The 19374-nt window shown below is 43.2% G+C and overlaps 1 protein-coding gene across 3 annotated transcripts in view; it reads left to right on the plus strand.

The window, feature by feature from the left end:
* The window catches only part of ITGA9 (integrin subunit alpha 9), a 353362-nt gene that overhangs the window by 287306 nt on the left and 46682 nt on the right, over positions 1 to 19374 (plus strand). For all 3 annotated transcript variants that reach the window (XM_079933602.1, XM_079933603.1, XM_079933604.1), the window contains one exon: positions 1991 to 2098. In XM_079933602.1, coding sequence (XP_079789728.1) covers positions 1991 to 2098 — 108 coding nt within the window. The remainder of the gene's footprint in view (positions 1 to 1990; positions 2099 to 19374) is intronic.

The following is a 19374-nucleotide window of genomic DNA, read 5'->3' on the forward strand; positions in this document are numbered from 1 at the left end:
CAGCTTCAGAGATGCCCTGAATCCCTGAATTCTCTCTTTAGTCCCCAGGCCACCAAGCAGTGTTTCATTTCTTCCTCTCTCCTGCTCCTACCCATCTTTTTTTTTTTTTTAAATAATGTCTCATATACATTATTGATACTATGTATAAAATAGACAATTGATGGGAACCTACTGTATAGCACAGGGAACTCTGCCTAATGCACTGTGGTAACCTAAATGGGAGGGAAGTCCAAAAGGGAGGGGTCATCTGTATGTGTATGGCTGATTCATTTTGTTGTGCAGCGGAGGCTAGGACAACATTGTAAAGCAACCGTACTCCAATAAAAATTAATTTCAAAAAATAACATCTTTGAGACACATACCTTAGAGTTTACCTGTTTAAAGTGCGCAATGCAATGACTTTTTCCACAATTCTGTTTATACAGAATTGTGCAGCTGTCACCATAATCTAATTTTAGAACATTTTCATCACCCAAAAAGAAACTCCATACCCATTAGCAGTCATTCCCTGTATTAGTTTCCTATTGCTGCTGTAACAAATTACTGTGAACTTTATGCCAAATTTATTATCTTACAGTTCTGGAGGACAGAAGTCTGAAAAGGTTTCATTGGGCTAAAAGCAAGGTGTCAGCAGGGCTGCGTTCCTTTCTGGAGGTTCTAGGGAAGAATCTGTTTTCTTACCTTTTCCAGCTTCTAGAGGCTGCTGCATTCTTTGGCTCATGGCCCCTTTCATCTTCAAAGCCAACAATGGCCAGTTGGATCTCTTTCACAATACATCTCCCTGATTCTGACTCTGTCTCCCACTTCCCTATATAAGGACGCTTGCCATTACATTGCACCCACCTGGATAATCCAAGGTCATCTCTCGATTTTAAAGTCAGCTGACTAGCAACCTGAAATCCCCCTTGCCATGTAATATAGTCAGTTTCCACGGATTAGGACATGGACATCTTTGGGAAGCCATTCTTCTGCCTGCCACACTTCTCATTCCCCCTTCCCCCCAGCCCTAGGCAACCACTAATCTGCTTTCTATCTCTACACATCTACCCATCTCTTTTACTCTCCTTCATCTTCCGTTTCTTCCTTCAGTTTCATGTTCAGCCTTTGCTCCATCTCCTTTCCTGTATCGGTCTTTTTGTGGCCGCCATCTTTTCTCTCATTTCTCAGGAGATAATGGGCTGCTGGAAACAGAAAATAAGGAGGACTGTGGTGGGAATGAGAGGGGTAAAGTTTACAGGACCAAATGCTGGGACAGAAAAGAGGTGCACAGGTGTCATCAAACAGTATTAGCAAGTGATAAGCTGTAAGTTATAGAGAAACCAAACCAGCTAGATAGTATAGTACAACAGCCCTTTCTGTAAGTTAGGTCATTTGGTTTGGGGACAACCCACTTTTTCTTTGAGGGTCTCAGTTACCTCAAACTGTAAAAGGAAAGGCATTGGACCAGATAAGTGGTTCTCAAAGTATGTTTCCTGGGCCAGCAACATCAGCATCTCCTGGGAACTCATTAGAAATACAAATCCTTTAGCCTCCACCCACCCCCTCCCAACCAGACCTACAACTGCAGAAACTCTGGACATGACCTTGCCCCAGTCTATGTTTTGACAAGCCCATCTGATTGTTCTGATATGTGTTAAAGTTTCAGAAATACTAGTCTAGATTATTCCTGAATCCTCACCAAGTGTAATAGTCTATGAGTAAATTTCCAGGTGTGTAAAAAGAAATATAATTTTTAGCTGGAAGAATACAAGAAAATGCTAAAGGGAAAGAAGGTAATTTGAAGGTTTGGGGATGTTAAATGCATATTTGAAAAATTTCTATTTCATTGAAATCTCTCATTTGATATTTCACTTCACTTCAAGTCATGAGCTTCTGTATCCTTCTGTATCTCTGTGTATCATTTCAAAGGATTTTAGAGTATATATTGCAGGACGTGAAATGAAGATCTCTATTTCTATTAAAACTTGCCATGTGTGTCTCATACCCACAGGTCTATAACACTGGGCCAAGCACCCTTCCTGGGTCATCTGTCAGCATCTCTTTCCCCAGTCGTCTGTCACCTGGAGGAGCTGAGATGTTTCATGTGCAGGAGATGGTGGTGAGTTCTCATTTGTTTTCACACTTGCTTTCAGGCTCAAGCCAGCCCATTCACATTTTGTATGCCACCCAAGAGCCCAGAAAGGTTAACTCATTCTACCTTTGGAAACATACCTGGAGAAGCCAGGAGACCTGCAACACCTGGATTTCTACATTGAGACAGCTTGGTTCATGCCATGAGAAGACCTCTTTGGGGATGGGCAAGTGTCAGTTATGAACCTGACTTCTGGGATGGACTTTACTGGCTCTGGGAACCGCCAGCAACTGTCTGTAGTCTTGTGCGTATCTGAATGTGTTTTTCTAAGGGGAAGATCCCCAGCACTCATAAAGATTCTCATAGGGCCACTGATGCCTGGAGGGTGAAGGATTCGTTCATAAGACAGAAGTATAGGTTGAAACTCAAGGTCATGTGCAGAATATGCCATTCAACGTGATCCTAAGTCAGCTGTAGATGATTTTCTCTCAACTAGGATATGATCGTTCCGCCTACCTCCTTGGCTTCTAGGACATCACATTCCCTTGGCTTCTCCTTTGTCACTGGTTTTCTCCTCATCTCCCCAACTTCTACAGGGCCCAGGGTCTCCTTTTTACCATCCTTAATCTTAGAGATCTCCCCCAGACTCATGGCTTTATATTCAGTCTGTGCTGATGACACCAGATGTTTCTCTCTCTAGCCCAGATCTCTCCCATGAATCCCAGACTTTGACAGTTAACTACCTTCAGGCCATCTCTCCCTGGATGCCTAACAGGAATCTCAGTCTTCTGCACAGCTGAACTCTCAACAGTATCCCTTCAAACCTGCTTCCCCCCATGACCTTCTGCATCTCAGCAAACAGCTACTAAGTCCTTCCAATTGCTTGAGTCACCCTTGACGCCTTTTCCCCACAGTTCACATCTGATCTGTCAGAAAATCTGATGTCTCTGCCCTCTCAACAAATCAGAATATTACCGCATTTGACCCTTCTACTGCCAGCACCCTGGCCCAAGGCACTGTCATCTGTCATCTGGGTTATTGCAGTGGCCCCCTCACTCGGGTCCCTGCTCCTGCCTTGGCATCCCTGCCATCTGTTCTTGCCGCAGTGGCAGAGCCAGCCTTCCAAAATCTAAGTCAGGTCATGTCATCCTCTGCTCAAAACCCTCCAGTGTCTCACTTACCCCACAGATTCTTCCAGCACCTCAGCCAGCCTCACAGCCTGTCTCTTGCCCCTCTCTGACCTCTCCTCCTCCTCCTCCTCTTCGCCACTCTCTCTACTGCAGTCATCCTGCCTCCTTGCTGGCCCTAGAGCATGGCAGATACTCTCCCACCTCCTGAATTTTGCACTGGATCTTCCCTCTACCCAGCACGCCCTCCCCCAGAGAGCCACGTGACCTCCGCCCTCACATCCTCCCAGTGCTTACTCAGATATCACCTCCTCAGAGAGGCCCTCCCTGAACAGCCTTTGTCCCAGCACCCCTCATCCCCTTTTCCTGCTTGTGTTTCACCATCACCGTCATCACCAGCTGACATACCATGTATTTCCCTATTTGACCAGATTATCTGCCTCCTCCTGGCCCCATACAGTGTAAGGATGGGGATTTCTGTCTGCTCACTACTGTATTTCCAGGGCCTCCTATATGCAATGCTTGGCATATATTATATGCTCAATCAATATTTGATATTGGACTGAAAGAAAAAACCCACAGTATAAAACAAAAGAAAGAGTCGTTTACTCTTTCTACATGAATTCAGGAAAAGTTTCATGCTGATATAAATCGCCTCAGTGTGCCTGAGAGTCTGGAGTGGCTGGGCGTGAGGGTGACCCCTCCTGGGAGGGAGGGTGCTTGATGGTTGAGAGTCACTACATAAGGAGAGGGAGTGTGGTCCACGTTGAGGGCACCACTGACTTGTTCCTTTTGCACGGGCACGTGAGGGACAGCTAGCCAGACAAAGGGACAGCCTCTCCATGGATAGCTTGAAAATCAGGGCAGCAAGACCCATGGCATGTGACACATCTGAGCCCACAGGAGGCTCAGAAAGCATCATGTGATGGCGATGATGGTCTCCTGCATTGCTATCTTCTTGGGTCACGTGGGCTGAAACCCTGGACCATGGGAAATGTTGAACGCAGAATATGTGCCCCTCCTGGCTTGCCTGCTTGGCCGTCCCCACTGCTCACGGTATTCCATTCCTGCTCCACAAAGTGTCCGTGCCTGGGCGCTCTGCTGAAACAGCGGTAGAAAAGCCCCTGGTGTTCTGCACCTACAGCTACCACGGTTTGAGCTTAGCGTGAGGTTCCTGCCACCCACATGCTCCCATCTGCCTCCTTACATAATGTTCATCTCACCAGCCACTCCACCTTGTCCCCACAGCTAGGGATGCTTTCCTCACAGAGCATGTTCTATGAGCCGTTCACATAAACATCTATAATGTTGTAGAGAAAAATGCTCCCCCATGGACAAAATTATTTATTGAACAAAACAGGAAATGTAAGTCACTCAGATTCTGGAAGTATCTCAGCACGAAGTCCACCCCCTTTTCTCTTTACTGATCATCCGACCGAGCAGGAGCCACTCGAAAGGACTTTGGGACGTGTTTATAAATAGCTGGCTTGGCGGGAAGGCATGAGAAATGGTTTTTCTGACGATATGCAGAACTGCCTGACTGATCATCCAGCTGAGTGGACTCTTGAAAACCCAAGTGCTGTGAGCTGCCTGCATTCCGTTCTCTGAGTTCTCAGAAGCAGACCCTTTGGATTTTCAATACGGTACTGAGAATTTTCAAAAGTATGTAACAATTCTTAAGGACAGCCAAGCCTTTGCTTGGATACTCCAGCCCGTGTTGAGGCCCTTGGCGTTTGTGTGGTATGGAAAATCAAACTCACTGGCAAATTCTCACTAAGCAAGTAGTGAAGCACTGTGTTCTCATGGACAGTCATCACTGGAGACCAGAATGATGATGCGACTAGAAATGTAAAAGCCAGTGCATGATGGATGCAGTGATGAGGCAAGAGTCCCAGGTACTGTTTCAGAGGCTGGTGGGCAGCACACCCTCTACCCTAAAGCCCACAGGGCTGAGAGCAAGGGCGTCCTGCAGCTCAGCCAGGTTCCCAGCCTCGGCCCCTCCCTTGCTCAGCAGCGCCCGAGAATGCCTACTGGGGCAGGTCATACAGCTCGTGACGTCCTCCACTCTGGCCTTTTGGGACTTTGAATAGAGTGGGGCTCTTGTTCTGGGTATTTAGGTGGTTTGGTGCAAGTCAGACTCACTCCTGTTAGGAGAAACCAGTACTCCTTCCTTGTATTACACTAGGAGGGGCCCCTAAGGCCTGGTGGCATCCCCCCATACCTCAGCCACCACCATCCCCTAGTCTTGGATAGGCCCCTGGGCAGCCAGGAGCCAGCTACCTCCTCAGCCAGCTGAAGCCCAGGAGCAGAGAGCAGACATTGAGAGAGGACGTATCTGCCATCCCTCCCCACACACCACGGGACCCTCAGATTGTTTCTCTGCCTTCAACAGTGCCCGTGGTATCCATCATCTGTATAGATTGCTGAGGGTGGGCATACTGGCTGACCCCACGGGTCTGAGCTATCACCCCACCTAAGGCCCCGACTCTGCAACACAGTTTTCTAACTGTTGGTTCAGAATTCATTCAGAAGTATCAGGGGCTGCAGCCAGGGTCCCTGGACAGGACAGGCCTGCCTCTACATTTCACCAGAGAGTCTTTTGTTCTCCCAAAGTGTTTTTTGAGGTCAAGCTGCCTGTGAGTGGAGAGTGTCTTTGCTTACGTGGGAGAGATTAGTATAGGAAACCTAGTGCAGTGAGACTCCTTTCTATGTCCACCCAGCTGAGGTTCCTGGTCTCCTTCCCTTAGAGCAAGTGTTCCGAGCCCCACCACCCTGCTTGTGTTTTATTTAGAAACAGCTTTGGTGGTGGCCTGAGGAACGACCTGCAGTTTCCATTGCCTGCCACCCACTGGGGTTGTGCCGAGTCCTGTGGGGACGCTCGACTCCCCACAGCACAGCCAAAGCATGGGCAGGCCACCACGACCCTAGAGACCATCAGGAGGCCTAGTAGGGAGGACCATGAAAATAACAGAGAGTGAGAGAGGGGAAGAATGACAGACTTCTCCGGCCCATCTAAAATAAGAATCATCACAGGGACTTCCCTGGCAGGCCAGTGGTTAAGACTCCGCACTTCCACTGCAGGGGGCCCGAGTTCGATCCCTAGTTGGGGAACTAAGATCCCACATGCCGCGCAGTGTGGCCGAAAAATAAATAAATAAATAAAATAAAGATGAATAACTAAGTTATAACAGAGTAGACATTTCCCCAAGAGATACAGTGCATGTTGATAGTTGAAGTGATAAAGATAAATAAATAAAATAAAAATCATCACAAGTGCTAGATCATCCTTGATTTATTCTGCAGACACTGGCAGAGAAAGCACCAATGACGTTCCAGGCTCTACTAAGAGGAATAAATCATGCAACACTGGCAGAAATTCAGTCTAGCAGGAGGCAGATCTGTGAAATGTAATTGCAGTGCCATGTACCAAATGCAGTCATGGAGGCACACCCAGACCCAGGGATGTACAGAGGTATGGACCCCACCCTGGGGAGGGGACAGCAAATGCTTCACAGAGCAGGCTTTTGGAGTCAGGACTTAGGGGATGTGTAGATGTTCACCAGGAGAACACGTGATGAGATCATTCCAGACAGAGGGAGTGGTCAGCATGTGTAGGAGTACAGTGGAGGCCCTACCTGGTTCTCCATTCTCTCTGCCCACCTCTTATAGGTGACTGTTCTCTGCGCCTTCTGCAGGGCGTACAGCAAATGGATTTCTTGGCAGTGTGACAGGGAGTGCTAAACCACTGTCATTTCCCGTGACAGTTGATGAGGTTCTGGGGTGCATCATTCCTTCTGAGGTGTATCATCTGTGTTTGCTCATGGACCCGCACCTTCATTTCTCTTGACTTAGGATTAGGGAAGGCCAGGCGCCCTGCTCCCCAAGGCTAAGCACACGTCGTAGACGTTGCCGGCAAATGATCAGGCTGCTGCAGGGGAGAGTGGCTTCTGTGGGCCTGACTACCCGTGTGAGACAAGCCATAGGCACTTGCTTCTGAGAGAAGGTTCCTGTTTGGATTGAGGATACAGCTTCTCTCACACAGCTTGATAGGAACCTGCCTGGAAAATGTAACGACCTCACTTTGTTGTGGGCCTGCTGCAGAGATGGGCCTTTTAGCAGAGACCCTGAGCACAGGCAGGCCTAAGAGAGGGCCAAGGTAGCACATGTGTCAAGCTTTATGGCTCATGAAGGCAAGACCTTTTGAACTTGGGTGGGATCCTGCTCCAAACTTAAGTTTACTCACAGGGGATGAAGGTTCAGGGGGAAGGATGGGAGGTCGTCTCAGGGCTCAAGCTTCAGGTGTTGACACTGAAAACCTGTCTGTGAGCAACTTTCTGACACTGGAGAAGGAGTCTTAGGGGTTTGGCTTCTAATAATATGCAGGAAGAAAAAAGTCATAAATGACTTACAGAGAGCGAAGGACTGGAACTTTATTCCAGGTGAAAGTCCTGGGTCTTTGAAAAAACTCTAAAAGTAATCTAGAAGAAACATGAAATGAATACCATACCCTTCTTTCTTCCTTCTGCAAAACTATCTGAAAAGGCTTACCTCTCTGGTTTGTTCTGTCCCTACTATTGGGCAGTGATTCTAAAGAACTGACATGATTTCCAGGAAGTAAAATTGGGTGGGAATGAAGGATAATATTCCAAGGAGACACATCAATAACTTTGCCGTAGGGTACCATTAGGATATTGATATCAATATAATATCAATACCAGTATTCATTAGAATATCCAAGTTGGTAGCAAGACTTATATCTTAGTAAATTGTAACCTCCCCCCTCCCCCCCGCCAGTGCGTGTGCACCACACAGGGATGCCCATGATCTAATTTCTGCCAAAATGAGTCAGTTGATACTGGAATCTTAATTAATTTGTGATGAGGATCTCCATATCCCTATGAAGAAAAGATGCACCTGATATATCAGTGACCACACAGTAGCTTAAACTTAGAAATGGAGGACTGAATTGTTTTCCCCAAGGATGATCTGGGGAAGACAGATCTGCTTAATGAAAGCGGTGTTGGGACCATCAAATTGATCACATTTGATCAAAGGCTAAAGAGTGAAAAAATTTCTCCTGAATAACTAACAAAAAATGAATACCACTTAGTGCTGTCCTGAGGCTTTAGTGGCTTTTTTTATGTGCTGTTAAATTTAATCCACACAGCAGCTCCATAAGGTAAGGTCATTATCCCAAGTTAAGGAACCAGAACTCAAAGACTTGCCCAACATCACACAGCTAGTAAGTAATAGAGCTGGGTTTGTAGTCAGATCTACTTCCCCCTGTACTACTGTGCACACCCCTCCTGGGCGCACTGCCCACTCCCCAGTCACCAGAGGCAGACTCAGTCAACAGAACAGACAGAAGATGAGCAGACCACCAAGAATCACCCACTTAGCATCTACCCCAGGACAGTGAGGCACCAACTGCTATCAAAAGAATTACTAACACCAGAGGGTATATTAACGAGGCAAACAGAAGAAGATTTTAGGATGAACAAGACTGATGTCTTCAGAGAGATGCAAAAAGACAGTATTCGCATGAAATAGAATAAACAAGAGTTTTGTAAATTTAAAATTTTGATCATTCGAATAAAAACCTTAGTATATTAGCTGTGTAGTAGAATGGATATAAAAGAGTAAAGTAGTGGACTGGAAACTTGAGGAATTTCTCAAGAATGTAGTACAAAAAGACCCAAAAAAGGCCAGTTAAACTTTTAACAATCTGGAATGAAGATCCAAATGCTCTCAATATAAGAGTTAGGAGGCTGGCAAGATGGAAGTGAAAGCAAGCCAAGATTCTTGTCTTGTTTGGGGGAAAAGTTTGTGTACCAATTAACTCAAGGCTTTGATAAAAGTAAAGTTTAAACATGCAAAAATTTTAATGGCAACTTAGAAGAATAAAAGCAATGTAGGACATCCAAACCACTAAAGAATAAGAAGCACTTAAAAAGAAAGAACTCATGAATAAGCAGGTGAAGGAGAAACAAAATTTTTACATGTATATATATATGAGATGACAAGAATAAATCCAAATATATCAATAATCAGAATAACTGAGAATGAATTAAATGCCTTAGTGAAAGACAGACTTTCAGATGTGGTTTTTTTTTGACCCAGGCGTAAGTTACTTGTAAGAGACACACCTTTAAAAATGACCCATAATATAAGGCATTCAAAAAAAAATAAGGCAAATGCTAACAAAAAGAAAACAGGCATAAGAATATTAATAACAAACAAAATAGAATTGAAGCAAAAAATTGTTAAACAGGGCCCAAAAATGTATTCCAGAATTATTAAAGATACAATCCAGGGCTTCCCTGGTGGTGCAGTGGTTGAGAGTCCGCCTGCCAATGCAGGGGACACGGATTCGTGCCCCGGTCCAGGAAGATCCCACATGCCGTGGAGTGGCTGGGCCCGTGAGCCATGGCCACTGAGCCTGAGTGTCCGGAGCCTGTGCTCCGCAACGGGAGAGGCCACAACAGTGAGAGGCTCGCGTACCGCAAAAAAAAAAAAAAAAAAAAAAAGATACAATCCAATGATTATTTGTAATATAAATGAATTTTTACATAACCAATCACATAGCTATAAAAAACATATAAAGTAATACCTGACAGAAAAACAAGGAGAAATTTACACATTCACAGTTACTGCAGGAAAATTTAATACACTTTCCTCAAAAATCATGAGTATTTGAATAATGCAGCTAACAATTGTGATCTCTTAGAGAGAGAAAAACCAAAATGAGTCAGAATGTCTGGGTTTCATTAGTATTTGCCTGCTTACCAGCTTTTGGTAACCTTGAGGAAGTCACCTAAATTCTCCAAGCTTATTTTCCTCCTGTGAAATGGACTATCTACTTCACATGGTGAGGATGGAAGAAGTTAATGTATATGGAGCAATTAGTAGAGTTCCTAGTATGTAAATAAGGGAATGCACATTCTTTTCAAACATATGTGAACATTCACAAATTACCCACGTATTGCACCACAAAAGCAAATCCCAATAGAATTTCAAAAGTAAAAGTAATACAAGCCACATTCTCAGACCACAATGCAATAAACTTGGAAGTTGACAACAAAAGTTTAGCCAAACAACCAACCAAAAACAGAACTACTTGGGAATTTTTAAACACCATCTTAATTTACTTTTTAGATAAAAAAGAAATCAAAGAGGAAGGGATAAACAAATTAGAAATGAAAGACAGTGAAAGCTTGTTCATATCAAAACTAATGGTTGTAGACAAAACCCACACAGAAGAAAATGTCACTACTCATATACAGAAAACAGGAAAGACTGAAAATAAGTGACCTAAATTGACAGCAAGAGCTAGTAAAATGACAATAAAATAAATTCAACTATAAGAAAGTAAAGTGAAGATATCATTGAAGATAAAGCAAAAGTCGTGAAATGGAAAAAGATCAAAAGTATCCTACATCAATAAAACTAAAAACGGGGGCTTTTTTTTGTCCAGTAAAATAGATGAACCTACAGCAGATTTGATCAGGAAATGAAAAAGAGTGGTAATGCCAAAAAACAACCCTAGAAATGATCAAAGAACTACACACACATGGAGCAGATTTTTAAATTATAAGATATTATTTTCACAATATAATGCCCACAAATATAAAAAGCCTAAAAGAAGTGTTATGAGGTAAAAAATCCAACTAGACCAATTACCTCAGGAAAAAATATGAGTAGTATACAGACATCAGATTATAATGCTGTACACCTGAAACTTATATAATTAAAGAAAAATGAAGTGTAGTCAAAGACTTGTGCCTTGAAAAAGCACAAGACCCAGGTAGCTATTTAGGTAAGCTCTACCAAGCTTTCGAGGAACAGATAGTTTCTTTGTTATATAAGCTGTTCGAGAGAGTAGAAAAAGATGGAACAGCTCATTCTAGAATACTAACCTAACCATTATTCCAAAACTAGAAATGGAGAATGGGCACCAACACAAGAAAGGAAACTGCAGGCCAACTCACTTTGAAAACAGATACAAAAATTCTAAATAAATGTTTGCAAATCAATTCCTTTTAGAAGAATCTATCCTGAGTAAAGAAGGATGTAATCCAGGAATGCTAGGTTGATTCTCCATAAAGAAATTAACATTATTCATTCTATTAATAGTTAAGGGATGAAAGATGATATAACCAGATGGTTGTCTTGATGAGGGCTTCTAAAAAGTCAAAAATTAAATTTAACATCCACTTTTTTTTTTTTTTAACTTCTAGTAAGGAAGGCATGGAAGGGAACTTCCTCAGCTTGACAAAGGTCCCCTATCAGAACCTATAGAAAACTCCAACCTGATGCTGGAACATTAGGAGCTGTCCCACCTGTGGAGTGGAGGCATGAGTTCCTGCTTTTGTCTCTCCAGTTTAGCAGTGTTGGATGTTATAGGAATAAAAAGAAATGAATAACCTTTATTGTCAAGAAAGAAACCAAAGTATCCCTATTGCAAACAACGTTATTGTCTCCCTAGAAAATCCAAGAGAATCAATTGACTCAATATGAGGCTTTGTGAATGCCACAAGTAAAAGCTTGGGCACACTTATAAACTGCCTGACCTTTGAATGCATTCCCCAAGCCACACACAGGTCTATCGGCTAAGGGTGGAAGCCTTACTGGATCAAGGTATTTCTGTGCAGCCTCTGACCAAACATTGACTGATCATTAAGCTATACTGATCCAGGACAACCTCTAGGAAACCAGGTTTAAAAATAAAAACAAGTGTAGGGCTTCCCTGGTGGCGCAGTGGTTGAGAGTCCACCTGCCGATGCAGGGGACATGGGTTCGTGCCCCGGTCTGGGAAGATCCCACATGCCGCAGAGCAGCTGGGCCCGTGAGCCATGGCCTCTGAGCCTGCGCGTCCGGAGCCTGTGCTCCGCAATCGGAGAGGCCACAACAGTGAGAGGCCCGCGTACCGCAAAAAAAAAAAAAAAAAAATAAAAACAAGTGTAGAAAAAACTACTGAGCAGAGACATTAGAGGCTACACACTTCATGAAAAACAGGCTCCACAGAATAGTCCTGGCAAGTCAGTAAACAAACAAGCAAAACCAAAAAAGAACTGAAAAGAGAATACAGCCATCCCTCAGTATCTGTGGAGGATTGATTCCAGGACTGCCCTATGGATACCAAACTCTGTGGATGCTCAAGTCCCTTATATAAAATGGCATAGTATTTGCCTATAACCTACACACTTCCTACCATATTCTTTAAATAATCTCTAGGTTATTTATAATAACTAATACAAAGTAAATGCTATGTAATAAATAGTTGTAAATACAATGTAAATGCTACATAAATAGTTGCTGGAAGGCAACAAATTCAAGCTTTGCTTTTTGGAACTTTCTGGAATTTTTTTTCCCAAATATTTTCGATCTGTGGTTGATTGGATCCACAGATGCAGAACCTGTGGGTAAGAAGGGTCAACTGTAAAGAAAAACAAGTAAAACCTCAGAGACCTGGGGACACCATAAAGCATAACAAAATACACATATTTAGAGTTCCAGAGGAGAGGATAGAGAAGAGGGAGCAGAAGAAATATCTGATGAAATAATCACCCCAAACAATCGAGGTGTATAAACTCCTTCACAATAAATGAAGAAAATTGTCTATCCATTTGGGAAGAAATTACGGAAAACCTGTACCTCACTTAGAAAAAAATAGATGGATGAAAAAATTATATGTAAAGAAGAAGTATTAGTAGAAAGTGCTGAATATTTTCATAATCTTTAGATGGGAAAGCTCTTCTTCATAAGCAAGTCATAAATTCTAGAACCCATAAGAGAAGGCTGACAAATATAAATCTATACAATTACCAAAATCTTGTGTGATCAAAATACATCATAAACAAAACTAAAAGATATTTGGGAGAATATACTGGCAACATAGTTCACAGACAAATAATATATAAATAACTTCTACAAATCAATAAGGAAAATGCCAAAAATTATAAAAATGGGTGAAGGGATAGGAACGGGAAATTCACAGAAGAAATTTTAATGACAAACATATAAAAAAATTTAATGGCAAATAAACATTAGCCTCACCAGTAATCAGAGCAATGCAAACTCAAATGAAAATGAGGTCTTTCCCCCCATTAAACTGGCAAAAATTTAAAAGATTCTTAATATCCATTGTTGGTTAAGATGAGGGCAAATGGGCACTCCCAAATACTGTTGGTGTGAAGGGCAATTTGACAGTAACTATCAGAATTTAAAATACGAATACCAACAATTCCACTTTTCAGATCCTGCCTCAGAATTCTCACATAGTATATATAGTAGAAGTTTCTAACTTTTTGATAGTAGATGTGAGTGATCATTGTTCTCAGCTTAAATGTAGGCTTTTCCTATGTTGGTGAAGTAGAAAATAATAATACTCCATTAGTATTCTGAGAAGGAGCTGTTAGGTTTAGGCTAAAAAAGTAGTAGTAATAATATTAATAACAACAATAATAATGATAATAAATTTTTATTAAGAATTTACTATAGATAAGGAACTGTACTAAATACTTTACCTGGACAAATTCTTTTAATATTCATGATAGTTTGATGAGGAAACAGAGGCAAAGACAAAAGGGATGGCCAAGGTCACAGGGTCAGTAAATAGCTAGGTTGATGTCTGCTCTTGACCACTAAACTGTACAGCCCCTGCAAGGCCTCATAACACCGTTTTGTCTGGACTTGTAGCTGTCCAGCAGCCATAGCATCACCGGGAAGTGAGAAATGGAGAAAGGTAGAATCTCAGGTGCCACCCAGACTTGGTGAATTAGAATCTGTGTTTTAACAAGATCCCCAGTGATTCCTTTGCACATTAAGCTGTGGTCTAAAGCATGTTACTTAATTCTCTCCGAGCTTCCCTTTCCTCATCTATAAAATGGTGACGACAGTCCTTGCCACGAAAGGCTGTTGGGGGGTTGGGGGGTGGTTTAATCCACACCTTCATTTATTCAGCAAATGCTTTGCATGCACCCTATGGCAAGCACTAGGTTACTATGGGGAACAAAACAGACAAAAAATAATAATTTCCAGCCCTCGCGTAGCTTACATTCTGGTAGAGGCAAGTAATAAATAAGTAAAATGTATAGTACATTACATAATACGAAATGCTTTGGAAAAAAATAAAGGAGGCAAGGGGGTGAGAGTGAGGAAGTTTCTGATTTTAAATAGAGATGTCAGAGCAGGTCTTTCTGAGACCTTCATTCAGGGTTGGGGTGGGGGAGGACCCAAGTTGTCGCAGGAGTTTGTAAGGTGATCTTCTTTGTTCATAAGGCCTTGCCAAGTCTGTGTTTTCTGATAATTCTCTTTCCTTGATTTTGGCGCTACTTGGTTTCTCTCCTTTGCGATTCCAACCCCGCATGCTGCCCCTGCGTGGTGGTGTCCGAGTCCAAACTGGAAACCAGGAGTCTCTTTGTGTGTACTCGTCAGCACTCACTCTGGGGGAGCTCTCTTCCCAGAGTGAATCACTTATCTCGCTGGCCACAGCAGTTGACAGTAACACTGATTTTTGAAGCTGGCTGGCTGTTAAGGCACATTTTGCATGAGGAGGGTCCTGGGTTTTATGACTTAGTTATGTTTGGAGGGTAGTTGCAACAAGAAATCTCCCTGCAGCAGGCGTGCTGGAGGCCAAGACATAACCAGTACATAAGCCAAGCCTGACACTTTAAAGCAACCCAGCAAATAACCCAAAGCAAACTCACTTTTTTTTTTTCCAGTGTCTACTACTTTCCCTCTTGGTGAACACATGCTTTTTTTTTTTTTTTTTAATTGAAGTGTAGTTGATTTATAATATCATGTAAGTTTCTGGTGTTCGGCACAAGGATTCAGTTTCATATATATATACGTATATATATACATATATATATATATATATGTATATGTATATGTATGTATGTTCTTTTTCAGATTCTTTTCCCTTATAGATTATTACAGAATATTGTGTAGACTTCCCTGTGCTATACAGTAGGTCCTTGTTAGTTATCTATTTTATACATAGTAGTGTATGTATGTTAATCCCAGCCTCCTAATTTATTCTTCCCCCTACCCCCCTTTCCCCTTTGGTAACTGTAAGTTTGTCTTCTGAGACACAAGCCCCTTCACTCTCAGTTTTTTCTGTAGAAATTTCTTCCTCTCCTTCATTCTGTTTTTTCTGTAGAAATTCGAGGGCTCACCCTAAACCAAATCACCACTCATCCTGGTTGGGAGGTTCCTGCAAACAAGAATTCAAGGCTTAGAAACCCTCCTTAGGATGCCAAGTGTTTGGGTGATATTCATTCTTTTCCCTGATATCCTGTAACTTAAATGCTGTCATGTAAAGTTAACTGTTAATAATACAGCTTATGTGATGAGAAGATAAGCGGGGAGGGGAAGAAACCCTTCTCCAATAGGGGCAGATGGATTTCCAGCCCTGGGGTGGATGGGGTGGGGGTGGGGTTCTATGGGATCCAACCCTCTGCCGTGAGACATCTCCCCAGTACAACAGAACCATGCTTCCAGCAGGTTCTCCAGGTTAAGCCATTCTGATATGCCTTGAATCCCATTTTTTATGACTATCTTCAGTTCATCATGCTCTAATTTCCCGACCTTTTCTGAGTTAAAATGGAAAACAGTTGCCTAGCTCCCTCTGTGGAGAAGTTGAGCTGTTACTTAGTCATTCTTCCCACTTCTCTTCCCCAAAATATCACAGTTCCTTTAGTTCTCTTTTTCCCATCCTAAGCCATTCTCTTTGTTCTCTTAGTATCTAAATAAATAAAAATTCAAAACTGAGCCCCTCCCTGGTGGCATAGTGGTTAAGAATCCGCCTGCCAATGCAGGGGACACGGGTTCGAGCCCTGGCCCGGGAAGATCCCACATGCCACGGAGCAACTAAGCCTGGGCACCACAACTACTGAGCCTGCACTCTAGAGCCCACAAGCCACAACTACTGAAGCCTGCGTGCCTAGAGCCCATGCTCCGCAACAAGAGAAGCCATGGCAATGAGAAGCCTGCGCGCCGCAACAAAGAGTAGCCCCCACTCACCGCAACTAGAGAAAGCCCACACGTAGCAACAAAGACCCAACACAGCCAAAAATAAAACAAAACAAATTTACTTAAACAAAACAAAACTGAGCCCCAAGTACTATGCCTTTTTATCCAAGCTCTCCTCATCACAAACGGTTATTACTCTGGCAGGGAGGACCTGATTTACCATTTGAAAATGTGCTTTCTACTCCTAATAATTCCCCAGTGTAGCTCTCAGAGACACCCTGAGGTTCTCTGTAAAAAGATCAACAAGGAGATCTTAGTGGCCAAAACCATGAGGTCCAAAACTCTGCATGATCCTCCCATCTTTCCAGGCCATGTTCTGCAACCTCCTCTGCCCCTAACCTCACCCCTGACCCTGTCTTCCAGCCACTCTGGACCACGAAGGCTGCTGACCCACCCACCATGCACTTCCCTGGGCCTCCTGACCTTACTAATGCTTCCCCCTTCCCTTCCCTCTGGCTGTGGAAAGCCCACTCATTCCTCCAGACCCAATTCACACATCCTTTCTTCCCTCAAGCCCTCCCAGATGCCTTCCCAGATTGTCCTGCCTCAGGGCCTTTGCACCTGCCTCTGCTGAGAACACTCTTCCCCCAAATATTTGCATGGCTGGTTCCTTCTCATAATGCAGATCTGAGCCCAAAGTTCACCTTTCCAGGAAGGTCTACCCTGACCACCTTAGCTAAAGTTGCAAACCTCCTATCAACTTTCTGTCCCATTACCCTGTGTGCTGTTTTCTTCATAGCACTCACCACTATCTGAAATTACTGTTTTTAATTGTCTGTCTCCTTCCAGAAGACTAAAAACACCATGGAAGTAAAGGTCACAGCTGCCTTGTTTTCTGTGCATCCCTAGTGTTTGGTGCCCGGACTCTATGCACATATGCACTATATGCAGTATGTGCTCAAATAAATGAAAGCATTGGCTACTCCCACTCTGTCAGTATCACCATCACAAATATTTCTCTGGGCGTTAGGATAGGGTGTGTGTCCTTAGACACCTACACACCCTGCTGCACATCTAATGAGCACCTCATACGTTCCAGGAACTCAGAAAATGTGCACTGAATTTCAATCCCTGAGTAGAGATGTTTTGACAATTTCCCTTCACCCACAACAGAGGTTGCTTTAATTTCAATGTGGGAAAAAGTAAAAATGTAAAACTTTGAAATAAGGGGCTGAATCACTTATTAGAAATGAAGGCTTTGAAGAGCAAACTTAAACTCCACAAATTTTGATCAGAGATATTATGAAGACGTTCTCTCTCTCTCTCTCTCTCTCTCTCTCTCTCTCTCTCTCTCTCTCTCTCTCTCTCTCTCTCTCTCTCTCACACACACACACACACACACACACACAAGTCTGCTGATTTCAGTGATGACCTCAAACCATTTTTTTAATTTTTCCTTCTTTCTGCACATGTCTGAATGTGAGTTGAATAATCAGGTCCTGAAATGGGTCAGAATTAGGTTGGCTGTAATTTTTTTTTCCTCAACAGAAGCCAAACACTTAGGGGAGATGGCTGATGGAATTCTGGAGCAAGAGTTACGTTCCTGGGCTCTTGGGTCAATTTTTTAGTTTGGCTAGAGGGAGAAAGCGTGTGTGTTTCTGGGCAAGCTTACACCTGAGCTGCACCCTCTGGAAGGTGGTGATGAGCTCCAGCCTGGGCTGCGCGTGCACAGTGTGGTTCAGAGACTGCCCTTTAGCCCTTGTGGACAGAGCGAATGAATCAAGGCAGTAAGACCAGCTCCCCACTGGCTGAGGGCTCCACCTATCAGGGTTGCGGGGCTCGTGCGCAGGGCTGCTGTGACATCTAGAAGCATTAACGCTTTGTGGCAGCATGCGCGTGATGATGCTGAGGCGCCTGTGTTCTCTGGTCTCCCAACACAAATGGGCCTTAGAAGTTGGTGGTTATGCAGTTTACTTTCCTTCTTCCTTTTTTCATTCCTTAAGAGCAACATAGCCCTGTCACTGCAGGGGTGATGGGTTGTTAGCAAAGTTGATAACAGGAAATCTCACTGAGGATAAACAGAACACATCAGCCATTGCCCAGAAACACATGGTTCTCATTGAACCTGCCAAGGACTAATTGTGTGTGTATCAGAAGCACGAAAACAGGAAAACTCCTTTCTGATAGACCCACCAAGCCTCTTCTGACCAAAAGGAACTTTCTCAGCCTTGTTAGATACTGAGAAGTCATTATCTCCCCAGCTGTCAGGTGCTAACTCCACTTAACTTCTCCTAAACATATGACCGAAAGCATGTTTCAGGACTCTCACGAAGTCTTAATAAAGCTTTAGATTCAATGAGTGACATCTAGGATTCTCTTTTCACTGCTCTGATGCGTATCCCCTCAGAAAACCAGTGTAAGAGGTTAGACAGATGCTTATACCTGAAACATAGCATCCAGAAAATGACTGTTATTTACCTTTTGGTAAAAGAGGAATAATAAAGTGATGCATCTAATAAATGCAGAGATAACTCAGCGATTCCATAGGTGTGTTGCTTTATCCTTTAACGTGAGATGGGTATGAGCTTCACTCTTCACTATAAGATGGGTCCAAGAGTTAGAACCGGAGCTTAAATAAGCCAATACAATTCCGGGGACTGTGTTATGTCCCACATCAGGGCTACTGACTCATTTATTATTCAAATCAACAAACCATTCTGCTTCCAAAATGTTTCATTATCTGTGGAAGGAAAGTATTTTTGGCATGCACATCAAGTACTCAGATAACATTCTTATGTCTCTCTTTTTTGCTAAAGAGAATCTGACCACATCTGGAAATTCTTTGGTGTCACTGCTTCTCTGAAACTACATCCCATCTGTATCACTTAAACTCCAGTAAAAGGCCATCCCCGTGCTTTGAAATGGGCCTCGTGGGGCGGGGCCGGGGTGGGGTGGGGGAGACTTGGGTTTCTCTGATAAAATGTAAATGAACGCTGTTTTACTGGGCAGCCTGGTGGTGGCCTGCACTCTTGACTTTTCAGCATGTTGGCCTGTGACACCCAGAGGAAAAGGGTGTGGGGGATGGGGAGGAACACCATTATTTTAGCCAAACCCTAGAGCTGGTGGGAAAAAATCATTGCCTTTTATGATAAGAAGTGATATCTTTTATGAAATAATAGCATATTCATACAGAGGACAAAA

Source organism: Stenella coeruleoalba (assembly GCF_951394435.1).
Source record: "Stenella coeruleoalba genome assembly, chromosome: 10".
Lineage (NCBI taxonomy): Eukaryota > Metazoa > Chordata > Mammalia > Artiodactyla > Delphinidae > Stenella > Stenella coeruleoalba.